The sequence below is a fragment of the Bubalus bubalis genome, chromosome 7 (assembly GCF_019923935.1).
Source record: "Bubalus bubalis isolate 160015118507 breed Murrah chromosome 7, NDDB_SH_1, whole genome shotgun sequence".
Lineage (NCBI taxonomy): Eukaryota > Metazoa > Chordata > Mammalia > Artiodactyla > Bovidae > Bubalus > Bubalus bubalis.
Genome location: NC_059163.1, coordinates 11,991,385 through 12,010,184, shown reverse-complemented (window position 1 = coordinate 12,010,184; position 18,800 = coordinate 11,991,385). Strand labels below are relative to the sequence as shown.

The 18,800-nt window shown below is 46.4% G+C and overlaps 1 protein-coding gene across 2 annotated transcripts in view; it reads right to left on the bottom strand.

The window, feature by feature from the left end:
- Positions 1-18,800, bottom strand: part of CLNK (cytokine dependent hematopoietic cell linker) — a 202,924-nt gene that overhangs the window by 85,728 nt on the left and 98,396 nt on the right. For both annotated transcript variants that reach the window (XM_006077343.4, XM_006077344.4), the window contains exons 4-5: positions 12,610-12,638; positions 441-481 (exon numbers count right to left, since the gene is read on the bottom strand). In XM_006077343.4, coding sequence (XP_006077405.3) covers positions 441-481; positions 12,610-12,638 — 70 coding nt within the window. The remainder of the gene's footprint in view (positions 1-440; positions 482-12,609; positions 12,639-18,800) is intronic.

Sequence of the window (18,800 nt, the reverse complement as noted above, 5' to 3'; positions counted from 1 at the left end):
TGAGTGTTGGGAGGTGCTTTTCTCACCACACACTTGCCAGTATCATATATTGGTATTTTCACTTTAATTAGTCTTCACAATGACCATTGTGAGTTTATTTTTATCTCCATTTTATAGCTGAGAAATTGAAATATGTGTTTTTTTTTGTCTTTTTCTGTATTAATGCCTCAATATATTTATTTATTTATCCAGCTTTACCAAGAAATAATTGACATACATCACTGTGTAAGTTTCAGGCATACAGCACAATGATTTGATTTACAAGGTATTATAGGAATACCGTGTTCTACCCAAGACTTGAAATGCACTTTTCTCTGCCAGGAAATCATGCCATTTGGAAAAGTTTAATGTTTTACAATTCACCAAGTACATAGAAAAAAGCCACTTACTTTGTAAATATCAAAGACTGACAAAATAGGTAAAGAGAGCAGCTGACTTACACCATCAAGAAGAAGAGGCTCATTAATAGTCTGGTACTGTCCTGCCAACAAAAACAGCAAAATGTTATTGCAAAACACTGGAAAGACTGGGCCCTTGTTTTTCTCCAGAAATCTTGTGCTCATTTCAGTTAATTGTTCTTGACTGTAATTGCTCAAAATGAAGTGCACATTTTCACGCTTCTTGCTCCATCAGCTGCTCTTGCCTAACAGGGGCAATTGGAAAAGGAGGAAAGGAAATCAAATCCCGACTCAGAAGGCTGGCTGTTTCTACAGCAGGTCAGTCTTCCCACTGAAAGAGAAGCAAAGTTAGAAGGAACTCGGCCCCCAAATTAGTTGCACCCAGGTGATGACTCAGCAGCATCTCAGCCAAGGACCTGGGGTGCTGTCCCCTCCCCCTCTGACACACACGTTGCATTTGCTGGAATCTATCCACACATTGTTATCTATCCATATATTGTTTTGTTGAACAGACTACATGGTTTGAGCTTCAGTTCAGTTCAGTTGCTCAGTCGTGTCCGACTCTTTGTGACCCCATCAACTGCAGCATTCCAGGCCTCCCTATCCATCCCAACTCCTGGAATTTACCCAAACTCATGTCCATTGAGTCAGTGATACCATCCAACCATCTCATCCTCTGTCATCCCCTTCTAGTTTGAGCTTAGGGACCGTATCTACTTATTCATCTCTCCCTGGCTTCAGCTGCAGGGCCCAAATGGACCACATGAGTTCCTGATAGGCATTTGTTGAATAAATATTGCTCAGCCGGGGGTGCTTCAACACTCAACTGCTTCCTTTGAACTTGATCAATGAAAGATTGCCCAAAGGTTATCTAGTGCAGTCAGGGTAAATGTTTCACATTTCACCCTCAGATTATGCAAAACCACCAAAGAATTGTTCACATAGCCTACAGTCTTTTTGCTTCCTCATAGACTTAATTTTCCTAAATTGCAATATAGGTTCATGCTGTTAGTCTGAATTTAGGAACACCATAGGCAGAAAATGTTCTTATCATGTTCTCTTTATTAGCACATATGTGAGAAGCTTCTAGCAGGTCTCAGGACTGGAAGCTGCACACAGCTTAGCTTTTTGTTTGCTTTGAGTGAAGGAAAAGCATCAGTCCTAGAAAAGAGCGTATTTCCCTTCCTTCTTTGGCTGATGAGACTCTCAGGGCAAATTTCTGGCCTGTGTCCAAATAGCGTAGAGGACTATGGTATGATATGTATTGCTACCATTTGGTCCAGTTTCATTGTGTTCTTTAACTTTTGTCCATTCACCCTAAATTCTCTTCCCATGTGTATGTGCTAACTTGCTTCAGTCATGTACGACTGCGATGCTATGGACTCTAGCCCGCCAGGCTCCTCCATCCATGGGATTCCCCAGGTGAGACTACTGGAGTGGGTTGCCATGCCCTCCTCCAGGGGATCTTCCTGACCCAGAGATCGAACTGGCGGCCCTTATGGCTCCTGTATTGGCAGGCGGGTTCTTTACCACTAGTGCCACCTGGGAAGCCCTCTCTTCCCATACTGAAATACAAAATTAATAGTTGTGAATTTGTGTCAGTGTGCCCAAGTCTTTTGTAAGGTATAATGTGTAAATTCATGAAACTTTGGCTCATTGGAAATGCAGTTCTCTGGAATTTGCCTCGGACTCAAGCATGGGGCAAGTGTCAAGTAGCCAAAGCGAATCTCCTTGAGACAGTGAGCCAGGAGGAGTGGAATCCTGTCTGCATTGTCCACCGTCCATCCTGGTGGTGGGACCAGCAGTGGCCATCCCCCTGGGGCACTAATACCATCCTCCTGTCCCAGTACAGTTACACCCACTACTGAGATCCCGGGCAGAGAAACCCACAGGTTTTTCAGCCCTTTAGCAATTTGTACTCTCTCATGAGGAGAAGGCAATGGCACCCCACTCCAGTATTCTTGCCTGGAAAATCCCATGGATGGAGGAGCCTGGAAGGCTGCAGTCCATGGAGTCACTAAGAGTCGGACATGACTGAGCGACTTCACTTTCACTTTTCACTTTCATGCATTGGAGAAGGAAATGGTAACCCACTCCAGTATTCTTGCCTGGAGAATTCCATGGACCGAGGACCCTGGAGGGCTGCAGTCAGTGAGGTCAGAGAGTCGGACATGACTGAGTGACTAACACACACACACTCTCTCATGAATTAAGTGAATAAAGTCACCCGTTACACCAGCAGGTCTGACAGAAGCAAATGAGCACAGAATTATTGGGGCATTTCTCTGGTCTTCATGATCCAGGACAGCAGTGCCCATAAGTCCAGGTTTAGTATCATTTCATTTTAGGAGATTGGCCTCCTTGAGCGTAGTCATTATAACCACGTCTTCATGGAGAGCTGAGAAGTCTTTTCTTTCAGCGGCATGGCAGTCTGAGCCCCTTCTGAGTCTTTGCTTGTGTTGATTCCACCTGGAGTCCGTGCCTCCTCCGTTTTGTTTTCCAAAATGCTCAGTGTCCTTTGAGATTCTCCTGGGGCTTCCCTTTCTGACCACTCCAGGTTACTTTAATCTCGCTAAATCGTTAGAGCTGTTGTTTTCTGTCTCACTCACCACGACACTTAAATAAAAAGAGGCAGCATCTGATTGCTTCTTTGTTGTATACACACGCTGTCCTTCTGTAGGGAAGGGAGTGGATTGTCTTTTATCTCTGTGACCCTCAGTACCTCTCTGTGTTATGAACAACGCAGAGTTTTGGAAATATAATTTTAAAAGCACAGTTCTGAACCTGTAAATCAGCTCCCGTCACTCATGGCCCATGAAACAGAGTCCAGATTTCCTGCTGTGGCTCCCAGAGGCCAGCACAGCCCAGCACAGCCCAGAGACAGCCCTGTCTCTGGTCTCATCTCTTTCCAGTTTCTTCCTTCTCTGAACTCCAGGCACAACAGCCTCTTTTCAAGTCCATGCTGTATGCTAAGTTCCTCTGCCTCTGACACATTGCATGCACTGTCTGCCAGTCCAGAATGTTCTCTTCTCAGCTCTGCCCAGGCCTGGATCCTTCTCATCCATCACTGTAGTTTTGTTGTTCAGTCGTGCCCAACTCTCTGCGACCCCATGGACTGCAGCACACCAGGCTTCCCTATCATTCGCCATCCTCTGGAGTTTGCTCAAATTCATGTCCATTGAGTCAGTGATGCTATCTAACCATCTCATCCTCTTTTACCCTCTTCTCCTCCTGCCCTCAATCTTTCCCAGCATCAGGGTCATTTCCGATGAGTCAGCTTTTTGCACCAGGTGGCCAAAGTATTGGAGCTTCAACTTCAGCATCAGTCCTTCCAGTGAATATTTAAGTTTGAGTTCCTTTAGGATTGATGGGTTTGATCTCCTTGCAGTCCAAGGGACACTCAAGAGTCTTCTCCAGCACCACAGTTCAAAAGCATCATCCATCATACTATACTTTAAATGTCATCTGCCCTGGGGGACCATCTCTGACTATCAACATCAGGTAAAAATTAGGAGCATCCTCCAGCTGTGGTCCTCACTACCTCAACATCCGGCACAGTGGTGAGAATGCTGTGTGCTCATCAAACCCCATTTGCTCAGGCACACAGTTCCTGGTGTGCCTTCCACTTGGTGGCCTTGGCTTGGTGCTATGGCCACTGGGACATGGACGGTGTGGTAGATTCCACTCCGGGCCATCCCACTTGACCTTCCATCTCTCACTCTTGCCCCAGTGGCTGGCCAGAGACAGAGGACCCCAAGGCCCTCGGGGATAATGGAAGCCACTGGGAAAAAGCAGAGTGAATCCTGAATGAGTGTTTTGGAAAAAGTATGAGTGTTAGTTACTCAGTCATGTCCAACTCTTTGTGACCCCATGGACTGTAGCCCGACAGGCCCCTCAGTCCATGGGCTTCTCTAGGCAAGAATACTGGAGTGGGTTGCCATTCCCTTCAATTTCCATTGGATTGTGATGTGAGCAAGAAATAAACCTTTATTTTATTAAACTACTAGGTGAAAGTGAAGTCACTCAGTCGTGTCTGACTCTTTGCAATCCCATGGACTATAGCCTACTAGGCTCTTCCATCCATGGGATTTTTCTAGGCAAGAGCACTGGAGTGGGTTGCCATTTCCTTCTCCAGGAGATCTTCCCGACCCAGGGATTGAACCTGGGTCTCCCGTATTGTAGGCAGACGCTTTACTGTCTGAGCCACCAGGGAAGCAGAACAACTAAGCTCTGTAGTTTATGCATTATAGATGTTAGTCCTCCCTGATTAATATACTCTGCTCAACTTCTCCATAGCGTGTAGGAACAAAGCAAGCCAATGAGTATATTACACAGTTACAGACGGTGGTGCTTGCCTCCCCCGAGGCAGTGGTGAGACCCCAGGCTCTGATTGCTCCTTAACTCTGTGTATGGTAAGTGACAATAAATGACCAGTCTGCTGCAGAAACTCCCAGGACACGGAACCAGTGATGGAACTTCAAGATGAACTTGATCTTCTCCCTTGCTGAGCGAACTTGACTTTGGCACTCCCTCTTGCTGGACCCAGATCCTCACCCTTGTGACTTCCCCCGCAATTCTTCCAGGTCTTTGAGTCTTCCTGGGCCTGACAGGTAGGTTGGCTTCTCAGAGAGAGAGAGAGCTGTTTTCTAGAAAGATGAGGAAGCTTCTCAGTAGCTTTCTACATCATCCTTCTGAAAGAGTGGTGGTGATGCCGTGTCAGTGGAGGACCCCTCACCACCCACTGGCACCTCACAGCCACAGAGAACGACTGACTTCTGTGTGCTCCTCAAGGAGACGTCTTTCTTTTCTTCTTCTTCTTCTTCTTTTTTTTTTTTCACAAAAAACAACATTTCCCTTAAAGTTATTTTTAAGAGGGAAGTGAAGATGAATATGTGCCATGTAAACTCAGGGGGATTTCCTTACTGGCAGGGGCAATTGCCCCAGACTTTGGTCTTGAACGTGGACACCTCATGCCTACAGAGGTGTGGCAAGAGTGTCCAATATACCCATCAAGTTTTGGTCCCCTGACCAGTTGCATCTTGGTTGCTTTATAAAACAGAAGAAAGCAAACTTGGGTCCCTAAGCAGACCAATTGCTTTTTACACAAGCGCCCATGGTGGTATTTACTCTTGGCCTCAGAAGTCTGGGAATTACTGACATAGATATTCCAACTCTCATGCCGTGGAAGGTGGGCCATCCCAGGTGGCTCAGAGGTAAAGAACCCGCCTGCCAGTGCAGGAGATGCGGGTTTGATCCCTGGGTTGGGAAAATCCCCTGGAGAAGGGAATGGCAACCCACTCCGGTATTCTTGCCTGGAGAATTCCATGCACAGAGAAACCTGGCGGGCTACACAGTGCACAGGGTTGCAAAGAGTCAGACATGACTGAGCGACTAACACTTCAGAGAGACTCAGACTATTTTCACTAATAAACAGGTCCATGAACTTAAGCCCCTGGAGGTGCAAGATTGCTGCCTGGTCTACGACCCCTTTCCAGGGATGGGGTGGCTGTATGAGCATCTGAGTGCTGCTACCATGAGGTGGTCACAGGAGAAGGAAATCCTGGGCTGGTCCCGGGAAGAGTATGCTTCTCTGGTGTGAGAAGAGGAGACGAAGTAGGAAAACGCACAGTCCTCGAACTTTCTGTTTCTCTACGAAGTGAAGTCAGTTCACAGGCCCTTCAGATGACTGTATTCCCTAAGCAGATGGGATCCCCAAGCAAAATGAGCTTCTGCTTTCATTTCAGTCACAAGATTTCAGAGAGAGAGACACAGGGGAGAGAGGCATGGAGAGGGTGAGGGTTGTTGTTGTGCAGTCGCCCAGTCACGTCTGACTCTTGGCCACGCCAGGGACTGCAGCTGGCCAGGCCTCCCAGTCCCTCACCATCTCCTGAAGTTTGCCCAAGATCATGTCCATTAAGTCAATGATGCTATCCAGCCGTCTCATCCTCTGACACCTTCTTCCCCTCTGCCCTCAATCTTTCCCAGCATCGGGGACTTTTCCAGTGAGTCAGCTGTTCGCATCGGATGGCCCAAGTACTGGAACTCACTCGTAAATATCTGGTAAAAGCAAGAGGCTGGTAAATCCCAACTTCCCATCACTAAGTACCCAGAGCCAAGACAGTTGTGTCCCCCACACCTTTCCCCTTGCTTCTCCGTGTTAGAACCCCTCATGGGTAGCAGGGTATCTTATTACATGTCCTTATCATCACTTGGCCATGGGTCCAAGTTTTGGTTGATGGAAGAGATGAAAAATCAACTCACACTCTCTGGGAAACTTTCTTGAGGAAAATTTCTGTGTGCTGTTCGTTCCTTCTTTTCCTTCCCTTCCTCCCTCCTGCAGACATCGCTATTTTAGATGATGAGAGTGAGCAAGGCAGGAGGGGCAGGGTTTCGGAGAACTTCAAGGAACAGAGCTGCCACACAGCCTTGAACTGTTTACCTCTGGACTTGACTTACGTAGAAAATAAACATTTGTCATGTCTAAGCTCCACGATTTCTTTTTAAAAGTGTCTTGCTGCCTTAAATTTTGTTCTCAGCTGCAGTGTTCTCCATTAACAAACACAGCAGAGCCTCTGATCAAAGGCATGGGCCCATGTTTCCCAGAAGCGTAATGAGAAGTTCTAGGTTCAAATCTTGGCCATGTGACCTCAGGCAAGCTTTTAAGCCTGGGAGGAATGAGAGTGTGTGCCTGCGTGCTTAGTCGTTCAGTTGTGTTAGACCCATTGCGACCCTGTGGACCGTAGCCCGCCAGGCTCCTCTGTCCATAGCAAGAATACTGGAGTGGGTTGCCATGCCCTCCTCCAGGGGATCTTCTGACCCAGAAGTTGCACACAAGTCTCTTACATCTCTTGCATTGGTAGGACAGTTCTTTGTCACTAGCGCCACCTGGGAAGCCCAGGAAAAGGAGTATCTACCCCAAATAACTGCTGAGAAGCTTAAATAAATAACTCCCCATCTCGGTGCCCCTCTAAGGAATTGCTGTGTTCTGCATTTCATGTCTTTTCAAGGTCAACTTCAAGGCCAAATCTTTTTTCACTCAGTCCAGATCTTTAGATCTTCAGATCTATATTTGGAATTTGTTCATTAGTAGGTGCCCATTTTCAGACAAAATATGTGCCTTTCCATCATTCAGCTGTTTACAAGCACCTGCCAGTTATTCAGAAGGATTCTTCGAGCAGAGCTCCCTTCTAGCCAAGAGGCTCTGGGAGTCAATGACTGAGAAACCGAGGCTGCCACTGGGCCCAACTTACACGTGTGCTGTGATGAAGCTGAGTTCTCTGCTATTGCTGTCTGTGTCTATTGGTGTCTCCACAAGTTCCCTAGTTTCTCTTGGGCCCTGTTTAGCTAATCATGCATCGAAGAGAATAAAATGTGTTCAGTTCAGTTCAGCCACTCAGTCGTGTCCAGCTCTTTGCGACCCCATGAAGCGCAGCACGCCAGGCCTCCCTGTCCATCACCAACTCCCGGAGTTCACTCAGACTCACATCCATCGAGTCAGTGATGCCATCCAGCCATCTCATCCTCTGTAGTCCCCTTCACAGCTAAATTAGACAAGTTTATAAAAGGTCTGGCATGCACCCCACCTGATAGGTTAATTTCTTTCCATTTTCTCTCATTCTCTGGACTCACTGATATTCGAATTCCACACTCACATCCCAGGTTCTTTCTCCCACATGAGGCTGCCTTTCTCCATTTTTATCCTTTAAAAACTTGAAGGTATTTGGGGATGGAAGGCATTAGCCTGCTCTTCCTCTTGGTCTGTGAAGAGGGGGGTAGTTTACACTCTGCACCCTGGCTGGTCCCAAACTTTAGAACCTCTTCTGTTTGGCATCCATCCATGGCTGTAGGGAAAGGCAGGAAGGGACTTCCTAGAGTTACTTTCAGTCTCTGAGTCAAGGATGATGATGCTGAATAAATCTTGACTATATGACTTATATAGTCAAGAGGAGAAGGAAGAAAGGAGGGAAGCAGGCAGGGAAAGAAAGAATAGAAATAGACTATACAGATATAGGTAATTTATGTATGAGGATGAGATGGATAGATAACACCTCTGACTCAACAGAAATGAAATTGAGCAAAGTTCGGGAGATAGTGAAGGACAGGGAAGCCTGGTGTGCTGCCCTCCATGGGGTCTCACAGAGCTGGACACGTCTCAGCAACTGAACAGCAATTTTATGTATGTTGTATATCTAATACATATTAAATCTCTATCTATCTATCCATTTATTAATTATCTATCTATCTGTCTACCTGCTCAGTCATCTAGCACTTCTGGCTAGATTTCAGTTTTCAGTGAATGAATTTCAGTTTTATTCACTGAATCATAGTCTCCTGATCTGAAGAGTATGATCTGTGAATTTCAAGTCACAAATGGTCTAAACTTGCAGGCACAGCTGTATGGGAAACATTCATTGGGAGTTGGGAGAACAGGCTCAAGGTTCTCACCAGATAGCTCTTGGAAATTCACTTCCCTTTTCTAGTTCTTAGTTTCCTCATCTGTGAAGTATGGTATGAGAATCTCAGACTAGCCAAGTCCTGGGAACCTTTCATTTTTATTTCCCTTTTCAAAAACTTGTGGTCAAGCTATTTCATTGAATTGTGATGCCATTTTGTATTTTTAAGAGTATTTTAGTGTACTGATGTTACATGTGCTTTGATAAGTGCATTAAGTAGAATTATTATCAATTACAACAAATAGACAAAAACTCGTGGTCAAAGCTGGTTAGAGTATCTGACATATTAAGAAACTACTCAGACAAAAACTCGTGGTCAAAGCTGGTTAGAGTATCTGACATATTAAGAAACTACCTCAGTTGGTTGAATGAATGGATAGACGGATGAATGAATGGTGATAGTTAAACAGGCAGCTGCCTCTTGGTGGAGGCAGACTTGATAAGTTTCCATCCACCTGTCTTTATTTTTTTCTTCAGCCAGTGATTCTCAAAAGACTATCCTAGCAGTACCTGAATTAGAATTATCCTTCTGGCCTCACTATAGCTCTGCCAAAGAACAAACCCTGGCATGGGCCTGTGATAAGCATTTTTTGCTGCTGAGATTCTGATACACACTGGATTTTGAAGGCAATTGCAAATCCGTGGGCTTATCAGCCCACGGATGATTGAAATCCTGGCTTGTGTATATGAAAACTGGGTGGAGAGCTTTTTCCTGCAATTCAATTGTTAACGTTTCAATTTGTTTCTGTTCACCAGCTTCCCCAGCATTTGGGGGGAGAACGAGCCTCTGTTATATTAATACAAATATTGCACTACCTAGAAATGGCCAGCAGGCGTCAGTATATGATCACATATTCCTTACCTACCATTTCCCTCCCCGCGAAGTCTTAAAATTTGTATTATTTTTTCTTTTAGAAGGGAGGGTAAAAAAACCCCACAAACTTTAAGACCGATTTTCCTTAGGAAAACAAAACAAAACAAGTATTCCTGTGCAAAATGAAATTTGTTGTCTGTTTAATTGAGTCAAACAACAAGCGTCTTTATCGGAGTTTTTATTGTGTATGGTGACTTAAGACAGAGGGACGCACTTTCTAAATGGGCTGTCCTCTCCAGTATCAATCTTTATTCAGTAGAAGGAGACAATCTCCTGAGTTTATTTAGTGGAAAAACTTGACACTGTTTTCTATACATCAACATCACCGAAGATGTTGATATTGACAGATTGTCCAAGTTTGGATATGTGTCTGTCTTGTAGGCCTAGAGAGTTTTTTTTTTTTTTTGATAGATTGTTTTGAGCATAAAAAATATGCTGCTGTAGGAAAACCATAAGATACAGATGAGCAAAAAAGAGAAGTAAAGTCACAATAATATTCCCATACCAAGATATATTGGTTTAGTTGCTAAGTTGTGTGACCCCATGGACTGTAGCCTGCCAGGCTCCTCTGTCCATGAGATTTTCCAGGCAAGAACACTGGAGTGGGTTGCCATTTCCTTCTCCAGGGGATCTTCCTGACCCAAGGAATGAACCCAGGTCTCCTGCATTGCAGGCAGAATCTTTCCCAACTGAGAGATAGCCACTATAAATATTTAATTAGAGCAAAATCACTAACACACACACAAGCACACATATACAGACATGATATAAATTATGTGTATATGATCACAATGTGTGTGAGTGTTTTTTTGCCTGCCCTTTCATATAATATCTTGCTATAATATACCCCTCGGTGACTATGCTTCAAGATCATCATTTTTAATGTCTATGTAGTATTCTTTCATATAGACGTTCTTTTAATTTCAACTGTATTTTTACCATATTTTCAATGAGTCTCATGATACAAAATTGCAAGCGCCTTTAAAGTACCTGGGAATGTTATAAATATCGTGGTGATACACTGTCTTTTATATAAATCATCACATGCGTCTTTAATTATATCGGCTTTATTCTAGTTAAGTAGACACTGGCCATAGTGTGTAAGTAAGCTTGCAGAGGCTGGGGTGGTCTGGTTCACTAAGTATTTTTGTTAGAGTGTGGATTCAAGTGCTCTGGGAAAGTCTGGACAGCTTCATCTCTCTCAACTTTGGAGGCAGGGTTGATTTGTTTCTGTTTCCTTGTTTGTGTCTCTGCTGCTGCTGCTGCTGCTAAGTTGCTTCAGTCGTGTCTGACTCTGTGCGACCCCATAGACGGCAGCCCACCAGGTTCCCCCGTCCCTGGGATTCTCCAGGCGAGAACGCTGCAGTGGGGTGCCATTGCCTTCTCCGGCTTGTGTCTCTAGGATGCTGTTATTGAAATGGAATCTGTTTGTCAATTTCCCTCTCCCTTAAGGCAGGTGGAGAACAAGTCCCGAGGGAAAGAATACAGGTCACACTTAACATTCGCCAGCCACTGAATCAGATTAGCAACCTCTTTTGAGGCACCATCCCCTTTAGAATTTTCTATAGCCCCTCCTCCCTTGCTCCCCAAACTCTAAGTGGATGGTAGAAAGTGTTGAGAGGTGGCAAGCATGTGGGGAAAATATGCTTGACAACAGAGACTTAGCACGATTTAGAAACAACAGCCTTGAGAGAACTGGAGAAGGAAATGGATCCCCGCTCCAGTGTTCTTGCCTGGAGAATCCCATGGGCAGAGGAGCCTGGAGGGCATGGGGTAGCAAAGAGTCGGACACGACTGAGCGACCGAGTAACACACCTCGAGTCAGGGCAGGCTCTCTTAGGACCTGACTGAGAGGCTTTTGTAAGAAGGATTAGACCTGGGTGCTCGTTTGTTTCTTATTTATATTCATACTTGCAAAGTTGATTTTGCTTTTTCCTCCTTCTCGCTGCTGTGCGGGGCACACCGGGTGCTGGTTATACTCTCCCAACGTATGTTATATGAATATAACACATTAAAAGTAATATAAAGAATAATTCATTATATATAATATAATACAATGAATCCTGTGAATTCATTTGTGATGACATCACTCCCAAAGCCTCTATTGCTTCTTTGCACACTCACTCTGGTCAATTTCTCATTTCCTTTTTTTTTTTTTTTTTTTTTGGCCATGCCTCGTGGGATCTTTGTTCCCTGACCAGAAACCAAACCCAGGCCCTTGGCAGTGGAGGCTTGCAGTCCTAACCACTGGAAAGCCAGGGAATTCCCGATTTCTCTTTTTTTTTTTAAGTCTTGTTCCAGTCATTATTTCTAGCCATCGGTTTTCTAGGAAATTTTATGGGACCTTCCTTGTTTAACAATACTCTAAGATGAATAAGTATATATAATACTTTATTCAAACTTTAACAGGGTCCTAAATAAGTGTCTACTAACAGGAATTAGGCCCTTTTAAAAGAGATAAAGGAGAAGCACAAAAAGTGGTTTCTGACTCATTCATCCACCCAACACATATTTTAGAAGGAGTCCATTATGTACAGTTTAGTTGAACAAACACTAATGAGTGGCCACAAATACTGGCACGCTGCCAGAGTTCTACCCATTTTGCAGATGAAGAAACTGGGGCCCACAGGGATCTGCGCTTCATCCAAGACTATGCAGCTAATAAATGGAGAGCCAGGATCTCCACCTCATCTGGCAGCCTCCAAAGCTGTGGACGTCATAGACTTCCAGCCTGGGAGCAATCAGAGGGAAAGACGCTAAGTCACTAATGTCGCCTTGAACAGGCCAATAGCTTTATCCAAGGAAAAATGAAAAAGGATGGAAGGAGGAATAACGACTCCTGCTGACATTCCCACTGCTTCAGTGCCTGGGGGCCCTGACTTACCTGTGGCACCGTCGATTCTGGGCCATGACCTAGGACAGAAAAGAGAACCAAGGTAAGTGTCTGCTGCATTCAATTCATTGTCCTCCCCAGAGGAGCAGGTAGTCATCGAAGGCAGGTCACAAATCAAGTTATAGAGCACTTCCTTTGTGCTTGTGCTGTTTTAGACCCAAAGGAACATCTCATTATAGAGAATTTAGGAAAACAGAGAAGTGCATCTAGAAAAAAACAGTCAACACCACAGGTAATATTTCGGCAAGGCTCAGGCATATGTACGGGCTTCCCCGGTGGCTCAGACAGTAAAGTGTCTGTCTGCAATGCAGGAGACCTGGGTTCGATCCCTGGTTTGGGAAGATGCCCTGGAGAAGGAAATGGCAGCCCACTCCAGTATTCTTTTTTTTTTTTTTTCACTCCAGTATTCTTGCCTGGAAAATTCCACGGACGGCGGAGCCTGGTAGGCTACCGTCCATGGGGTTGCAAAGAGTCAGACACGACCGAGCGACTTCACTTCACAGGCATATGTGCACATGTGTGTATGAGGATATCTGCATACATTTTGATATATAGATGCCTAAAAATAATATTAAAGAATGTATAGGCTCCTGCAGATATAGAGAACAGACGTGTGAACCCATGCTGGAGGAAGGGGAGGCAGGGATGAATTGGGAGATTAGGACTGACATATACACACTACCATGGGTGAAGTCTGTTGACCCTGCTATAAAGCACAGGAAGCTCAAACTCTCCTAGAGGAGAGGGATGGGGGAGGTGGGAGGGGGGACCAAGAGGGAGAGGATATATGTATCAGATCAGATCAGATTAGTCGCTCAGTCGTGTCCAACTCTTTGTGACCCCATGAATCACAGCATGCCAGGCCTCCCTGTCCATCACCAACTCCCGGAGTTCACTGAGACTCATGTCTATCGAGTCAGTGATATATGTATACATACAGCTGATTCCCTTCATTGTATAGAAGAAACTAACATGACATTGTAAAGCAATTGTACTCCAATAAAAACTGCATTGTAGATCTTTAACTGTTACTAAGAAACATGCTATTTATCTGCTGTGTGATTTCTGCAGGGGGAAATTAGGCTCTTGCTCCCTTTTGAAACTGTAAATCATGTTGCATTGTGGACCCCTGGTTGCATTTTGAATCCGATTGCTGAGTATTTCCTTGGAGAGACTCCATCAAGTGCAGTGGAAGTGTCTGACAATGATAATGTGCGTCTTCTTAGCTCCTTGTTTCATATCACTCACATGCCTTCTGGATGGTTTGCATCAATCTTTCAATCTATATTCTTGTTTACAGAGTGAGGGGTGATCATCTCATCACATCTTACCACTGTTAAATCCACGACCATTTAAAACCATTTAAAACAACTTTTCCTACTTGCCACTTGATTCTTTTTTACCTGTTTCACTTCCTTGATGACTAGTGAGGATGAATTGTTATTTATTTTTTCCAAATAGTTTCAGGCCTTTGCATGTCTTCATTGGTGAAGTTATCTGGGAAGACCAATGAGGTCTTCTCCTGGCCGCCACATTCCCCCTTGGACACATTCCCCAGTGTGCTTTTGGAAGCTCCTTTTGCCTAGATTTCGGGTGATGATCTGAAAAGCCCTGGGGTAATGAGAGCTCTGAAGGGTGAGCCTGCGGTAAGCTTCGTTGTTTGCGCCTTTAATAACCCCTGGTCCTTGCAGGCACCTATTCTCCGAGGCTCTCAAAGTGCGTCACAGAAGCAATTAATTGAGCATCGCAACACACGCCGGGTGTAAATATTTATGAGGTCTCGGTGGTGGTGGCTGGGACGCCGGGCACAGAAGAGTTAAGCTGGGAGATCGTAGTCACCAGGAGATCACAGCCCACGAGCCCCACCTCCAGCTCAGCCTGTTGCCTTCTTCTCACAAGGTTCATGCCCCAAACGATTCTGTTGGGTCGCTACCACTGTTCCAAGTTCATGGAGGAAATGTGGGGTTCACGGGGCTCCATGGCTCATCCCATCCTGCCAAGATCGAAGGAATTGCCACCAGCCTGTGGGACACCCCCCTCCCCAAGATCCTTCCCACCTCCCCGGGCCCTAGCCTGCAGGCGCTGGCCAGTCATGCTTTGGAAGGACTGTGCACTCCCTGAGGTGCCGTGTGGTTCGCTCTTGGCTCTCTTTCAAGTTGTCCGAGATTCTGCAGAAATTAACAGTAAATCAGCCAGGAAGGAGCAGATCATTTATCTGGGGCCTGAGAGCTCTCTCTTGACACTTTCCACACATGACCTCTTCCCTGACATCTTGGTCTTTGATTAACGCCACGAAGGGCTCCCCAGAGTCGCAACTCCTGACGTGTGACATGGAAATGATATATTTCTGCGACGGTACAGGCCGCTTGATGCGGGCGTGGCAGGCCATGGACAGACGGCAGCGCGTGAGCACAGGCAGGATGCGGTCCTGACTCGGGGACTCTGAGGACGAGGCACCCTCTTCCTGGGACTGGAGGAGGAGCTTCAGGTTTTAAATTATGATTTCATTCTCTGTCTAATCTTAGCCTCACCCCCATTTTTATTTTATTTTTAAAAATGTATTTATTTACTTATTTCATTTTTGGCTGTTCTGGATCTTTGTTGCCAAGCGAGTGTTTCTCTAGTTGTGGTGAGCGGGGGTTACACTGTAGTTGCCGTGCCCAGCCTTTTCATTGCGGTAGCAGCTTCTCTTGTGGCAGAGCATTGGCTCCAGGGCGTGTGGACTTCAGTAGCGGTGGCTCCCCGGCTCTAGAGCACAGTCTCAACAGTTGTGGTGTATGGGCTTGGTTGCTCCGTGGCATGTGGGATCTTCTCAGATTAGGGATCGAACCCGTGTCTCCTGCATTGGCAGGTGGATTCTTTCCCACTGAGCCACCAGGGAAGCCCTCACCCATCCAGTTTTTAGACTCAAAGACCATCAACATCTGAAAGTACGTTGGAAATAATGTCCAATTTGTGGTTGCAGGTTTCAGATTCTTGGGGGCTGGACTGAGGTCTTGGGATGCTAAAAAGAGTGTATCTGAAGGGAAAAACACCTGTTCAGGTACTGAGCAGGGCTCAGCTCTGGCCTGTGGGCTTTCCCTGCTTTGCAGATGCAACTAAGACTTAGAAGTCACGTGTCTAAAGTGACACGGAAAGCCATCGGCAGTGATAGGATTGGCCTTGTTATTCACCAGCTGAGGCAACAACTTAGCCTGCCGGGCTCCCTGCCTCTGGAAGCTTCCTCCCAATTGTAAAGCCGTCTGCAAGTGGTTTATCTGGTGACTCCTCTTGGTGGGGCCCCAAAGCCACAGTGCTCATTCATATGTCATATCCTCCGGGACTGTGCACCCCAGGGTCCTCTGTGCGTCAATGCAAGCCAGATGAATTAGCAGAGGAAGCAGCAGCCAGGCAGGAATGATGTTGTTATTCCAGCTGAGCCCAAAAGCCCGGGGTGGGGGTGGGGTGGGGAGAGAGGCTGCAAGGAGGGGTCTGGGGAGGCGTCCTGGACTCCAGGGGTATGTCTGGCTGGAGTGTGGACCACGTCTCAACACCAGCAGCTGACAAGCACTCTGAAAAAGCTCCTGTGTTAACACTCTTCACAGCCTGACAGCCTAGGGTGATTAATGAAGGATGCTGCTCGCAGATTTCCTGGAGATTTGATGCATTCTCTCTGTGCTCAAGCAAGGCCCATGGTTAGCAAGCTGCCTCTTGCCAGGGAATGACAAGGATGCTCCCTGGCTTGCTTTCGTCAACAGCATCCATCACGTGGCCACGTGTGAACAGGCCGCAGCTGGATGGTGTGTCGCTTGGCAGTCACCCCTCTGCCCTCCCGACCCTCCTGCTCCTTTTGGTATCTGGGCCCTGAGGAAAGCAGCTGTCCCTCTCTATTTCTGCTTGGACAGGCAGGTGTCCACATGGTGGGCAGGGCAGTTCATGGGGTATGGAGTGAACAAAGCTGGCCTCCAGAGGTTCGTGGTTTTCAATATTTAAGGCTCATTACAAGTGAAGATGTTTGATTTCTGAGTTAGTTTGAATTTTTAATACTTCTTAATAATTTAAAAGGTTTAATCATTTTTAATTTTTCGAGGGTACTAGATTAAACTCCTCCCCCCTTCACCCCTTGCTGCCTGGGAGAACTGGGTCTGATGGAGCGGGCAGGGTGCATGCATGTTGTCTTATCCATGGGAACAGAGTTTGGATGGTGCGTTGTTCCGGTCCCATAGAGATGTGACTTGGTTCTGTCTCCAGGGTGAGGCTTCTGGCTTGGAGATTAATTCCTCATCACCCTCTCGAGTCTGGTGGGCCCCTCTGGGTCTCCCCAGGCACCTGCCACTGGTCCAGAATGCGGCAGCAAACCCCCTGGGAATTGGTTGGGGTGATTTCATCCCCTCTCCCAAACCTCCAGGATTAACTGGCTCAGCTCCATACCTCACTGAAAGCTCTGCTCCTGAAATAGAAAGATTACTTTAGAATAAAATTCTCTGATTTGGGGGAAAATGACTGATTTTTTAAAATAGTCACTGTCTCTAGTAGCTCTGCTGGTAAAGAATCTGCCTGCAATGCAGGAGATCCTGGTTCAATTCCTGGGTCAGGAGGATCCGCTGGAGAAGGGTTAGGCTACCCACTCCAGTATACTTGGGATTCCTTGGTGGCTCAGCTGGTAAAGACTCCACCTAGACCTGGGTTTGATCCCTGGGTTGGGAAGATCCCCTCCAGTATTCTGGCCTGGACGATTTCATGGAGTGTATAGTCCATGGGGTTGCAAAGAAAACAGACATGACTGAGCAACTTTCACTTTTTAAACTCATTTTAGGAGCTTCCTGGTAGCTCAATGGTAAAAAAAAATCTGCCTGCCAATGCAGGAGATGCGGGTTCGATCACTGGGTCGAGAAGATCCCCTGGAGAAGAAAATGGCAAGCCCCTCCAGTATTCTTGCTTGGAGAATCCCATGAACAGAGGAGCCTGGTGGGCTACAGTCCATGGGGTCACAAAAGAACTGGACACAATTTAATGAGTAAAAACAACAGCAAAACTCATTTTAAATATAAAACAAAAAGGAGTGAAGGCAGAGGTCAAGTTTCTAAATTCATTCCCTTCTTCCTGCTCTATCTGCAGCATGTTGGGAGCTCATTTCACTCAAACTTCATAGCAATTCTTGTTGGACAGTATCTTGCTATCAATGTCAGGGCTATGATGGGATGTTAGTGCTGTATATCCCACCTGACGGGCCCACCCTCTTCTCTCCACCCCTCTGAGGGATGGGGAGGGTTTGCATCAGGGAGACATGCAGGCGGAGGTGTGGAAACGCACAGGGAGCTTGGAGGGCAGGGAACCTGAGGGATAAGCTGGAAGGACTGTGTTGACCTCTAGGTGGTGTGACGCATCTTAACGCAGAGGATAAAGGATGATCAGAGCCGCATCTCAGGAAAGTGATGCCTGAGCACACGTGTCCGAGTGGAGAGGGAAGGACAGGGGTGTAACAGTCTCAGGAAGAGGTGTGACAGGCCTCAACAGTGTGGGTTTTTATTCTTCCCTGACATAGGCACCCAAACCCTGCTCTGATCACCTGGCACCTGCCCGCTGGAACCCACACTTGTGTCACCAGAGCGGAGCCCAACTCCCCTTCTCAAACTTCCTACCCCAGGCCCTTAGCTCCTAAAGGGGAGACCAGGTGCCTAACAGAGTGCCTGGAACGCGGCTTATGCACAAAAGCATGTTGTTGAATGAGCGCAGAGGAGGGGAGGGGCGGGTGGATGACGGCGAGGCAGGCGGCAGGGAAACACAGGCGAGAGAACAACCCCGCAGTGACACAGCCTCGAGCCCCACCACAGCCCACGTCTGGGTCCACACGCAGACTCGGCCTCCTCCAGAGAGGCCTGCAGGGTGTCCAGCACGTAGGAACCTGGTCCATGGGTGCATGCAACGCCCCCCCGCCCCCCCCCGCGCCTCGCCCAGGGACTGGTTCCAGTTTTCATTACAAATTTGACGTCGGAGAATAAGGAACGACTCCTTATTCCTTTGAAGCAGATGAAATTCACACCGAGGTGGAATCAGATCAAGTCTCGTATTTAATAAGTGAATAATGGCTCCTTCCTTTTTGGGGGCAGGTGATGGAAATGTTCTTTTAAAAATTGAAGTATAATTGATTTACAATGATCCAGGTGTACAGAAACATGATTCAATTATATATATATATATTC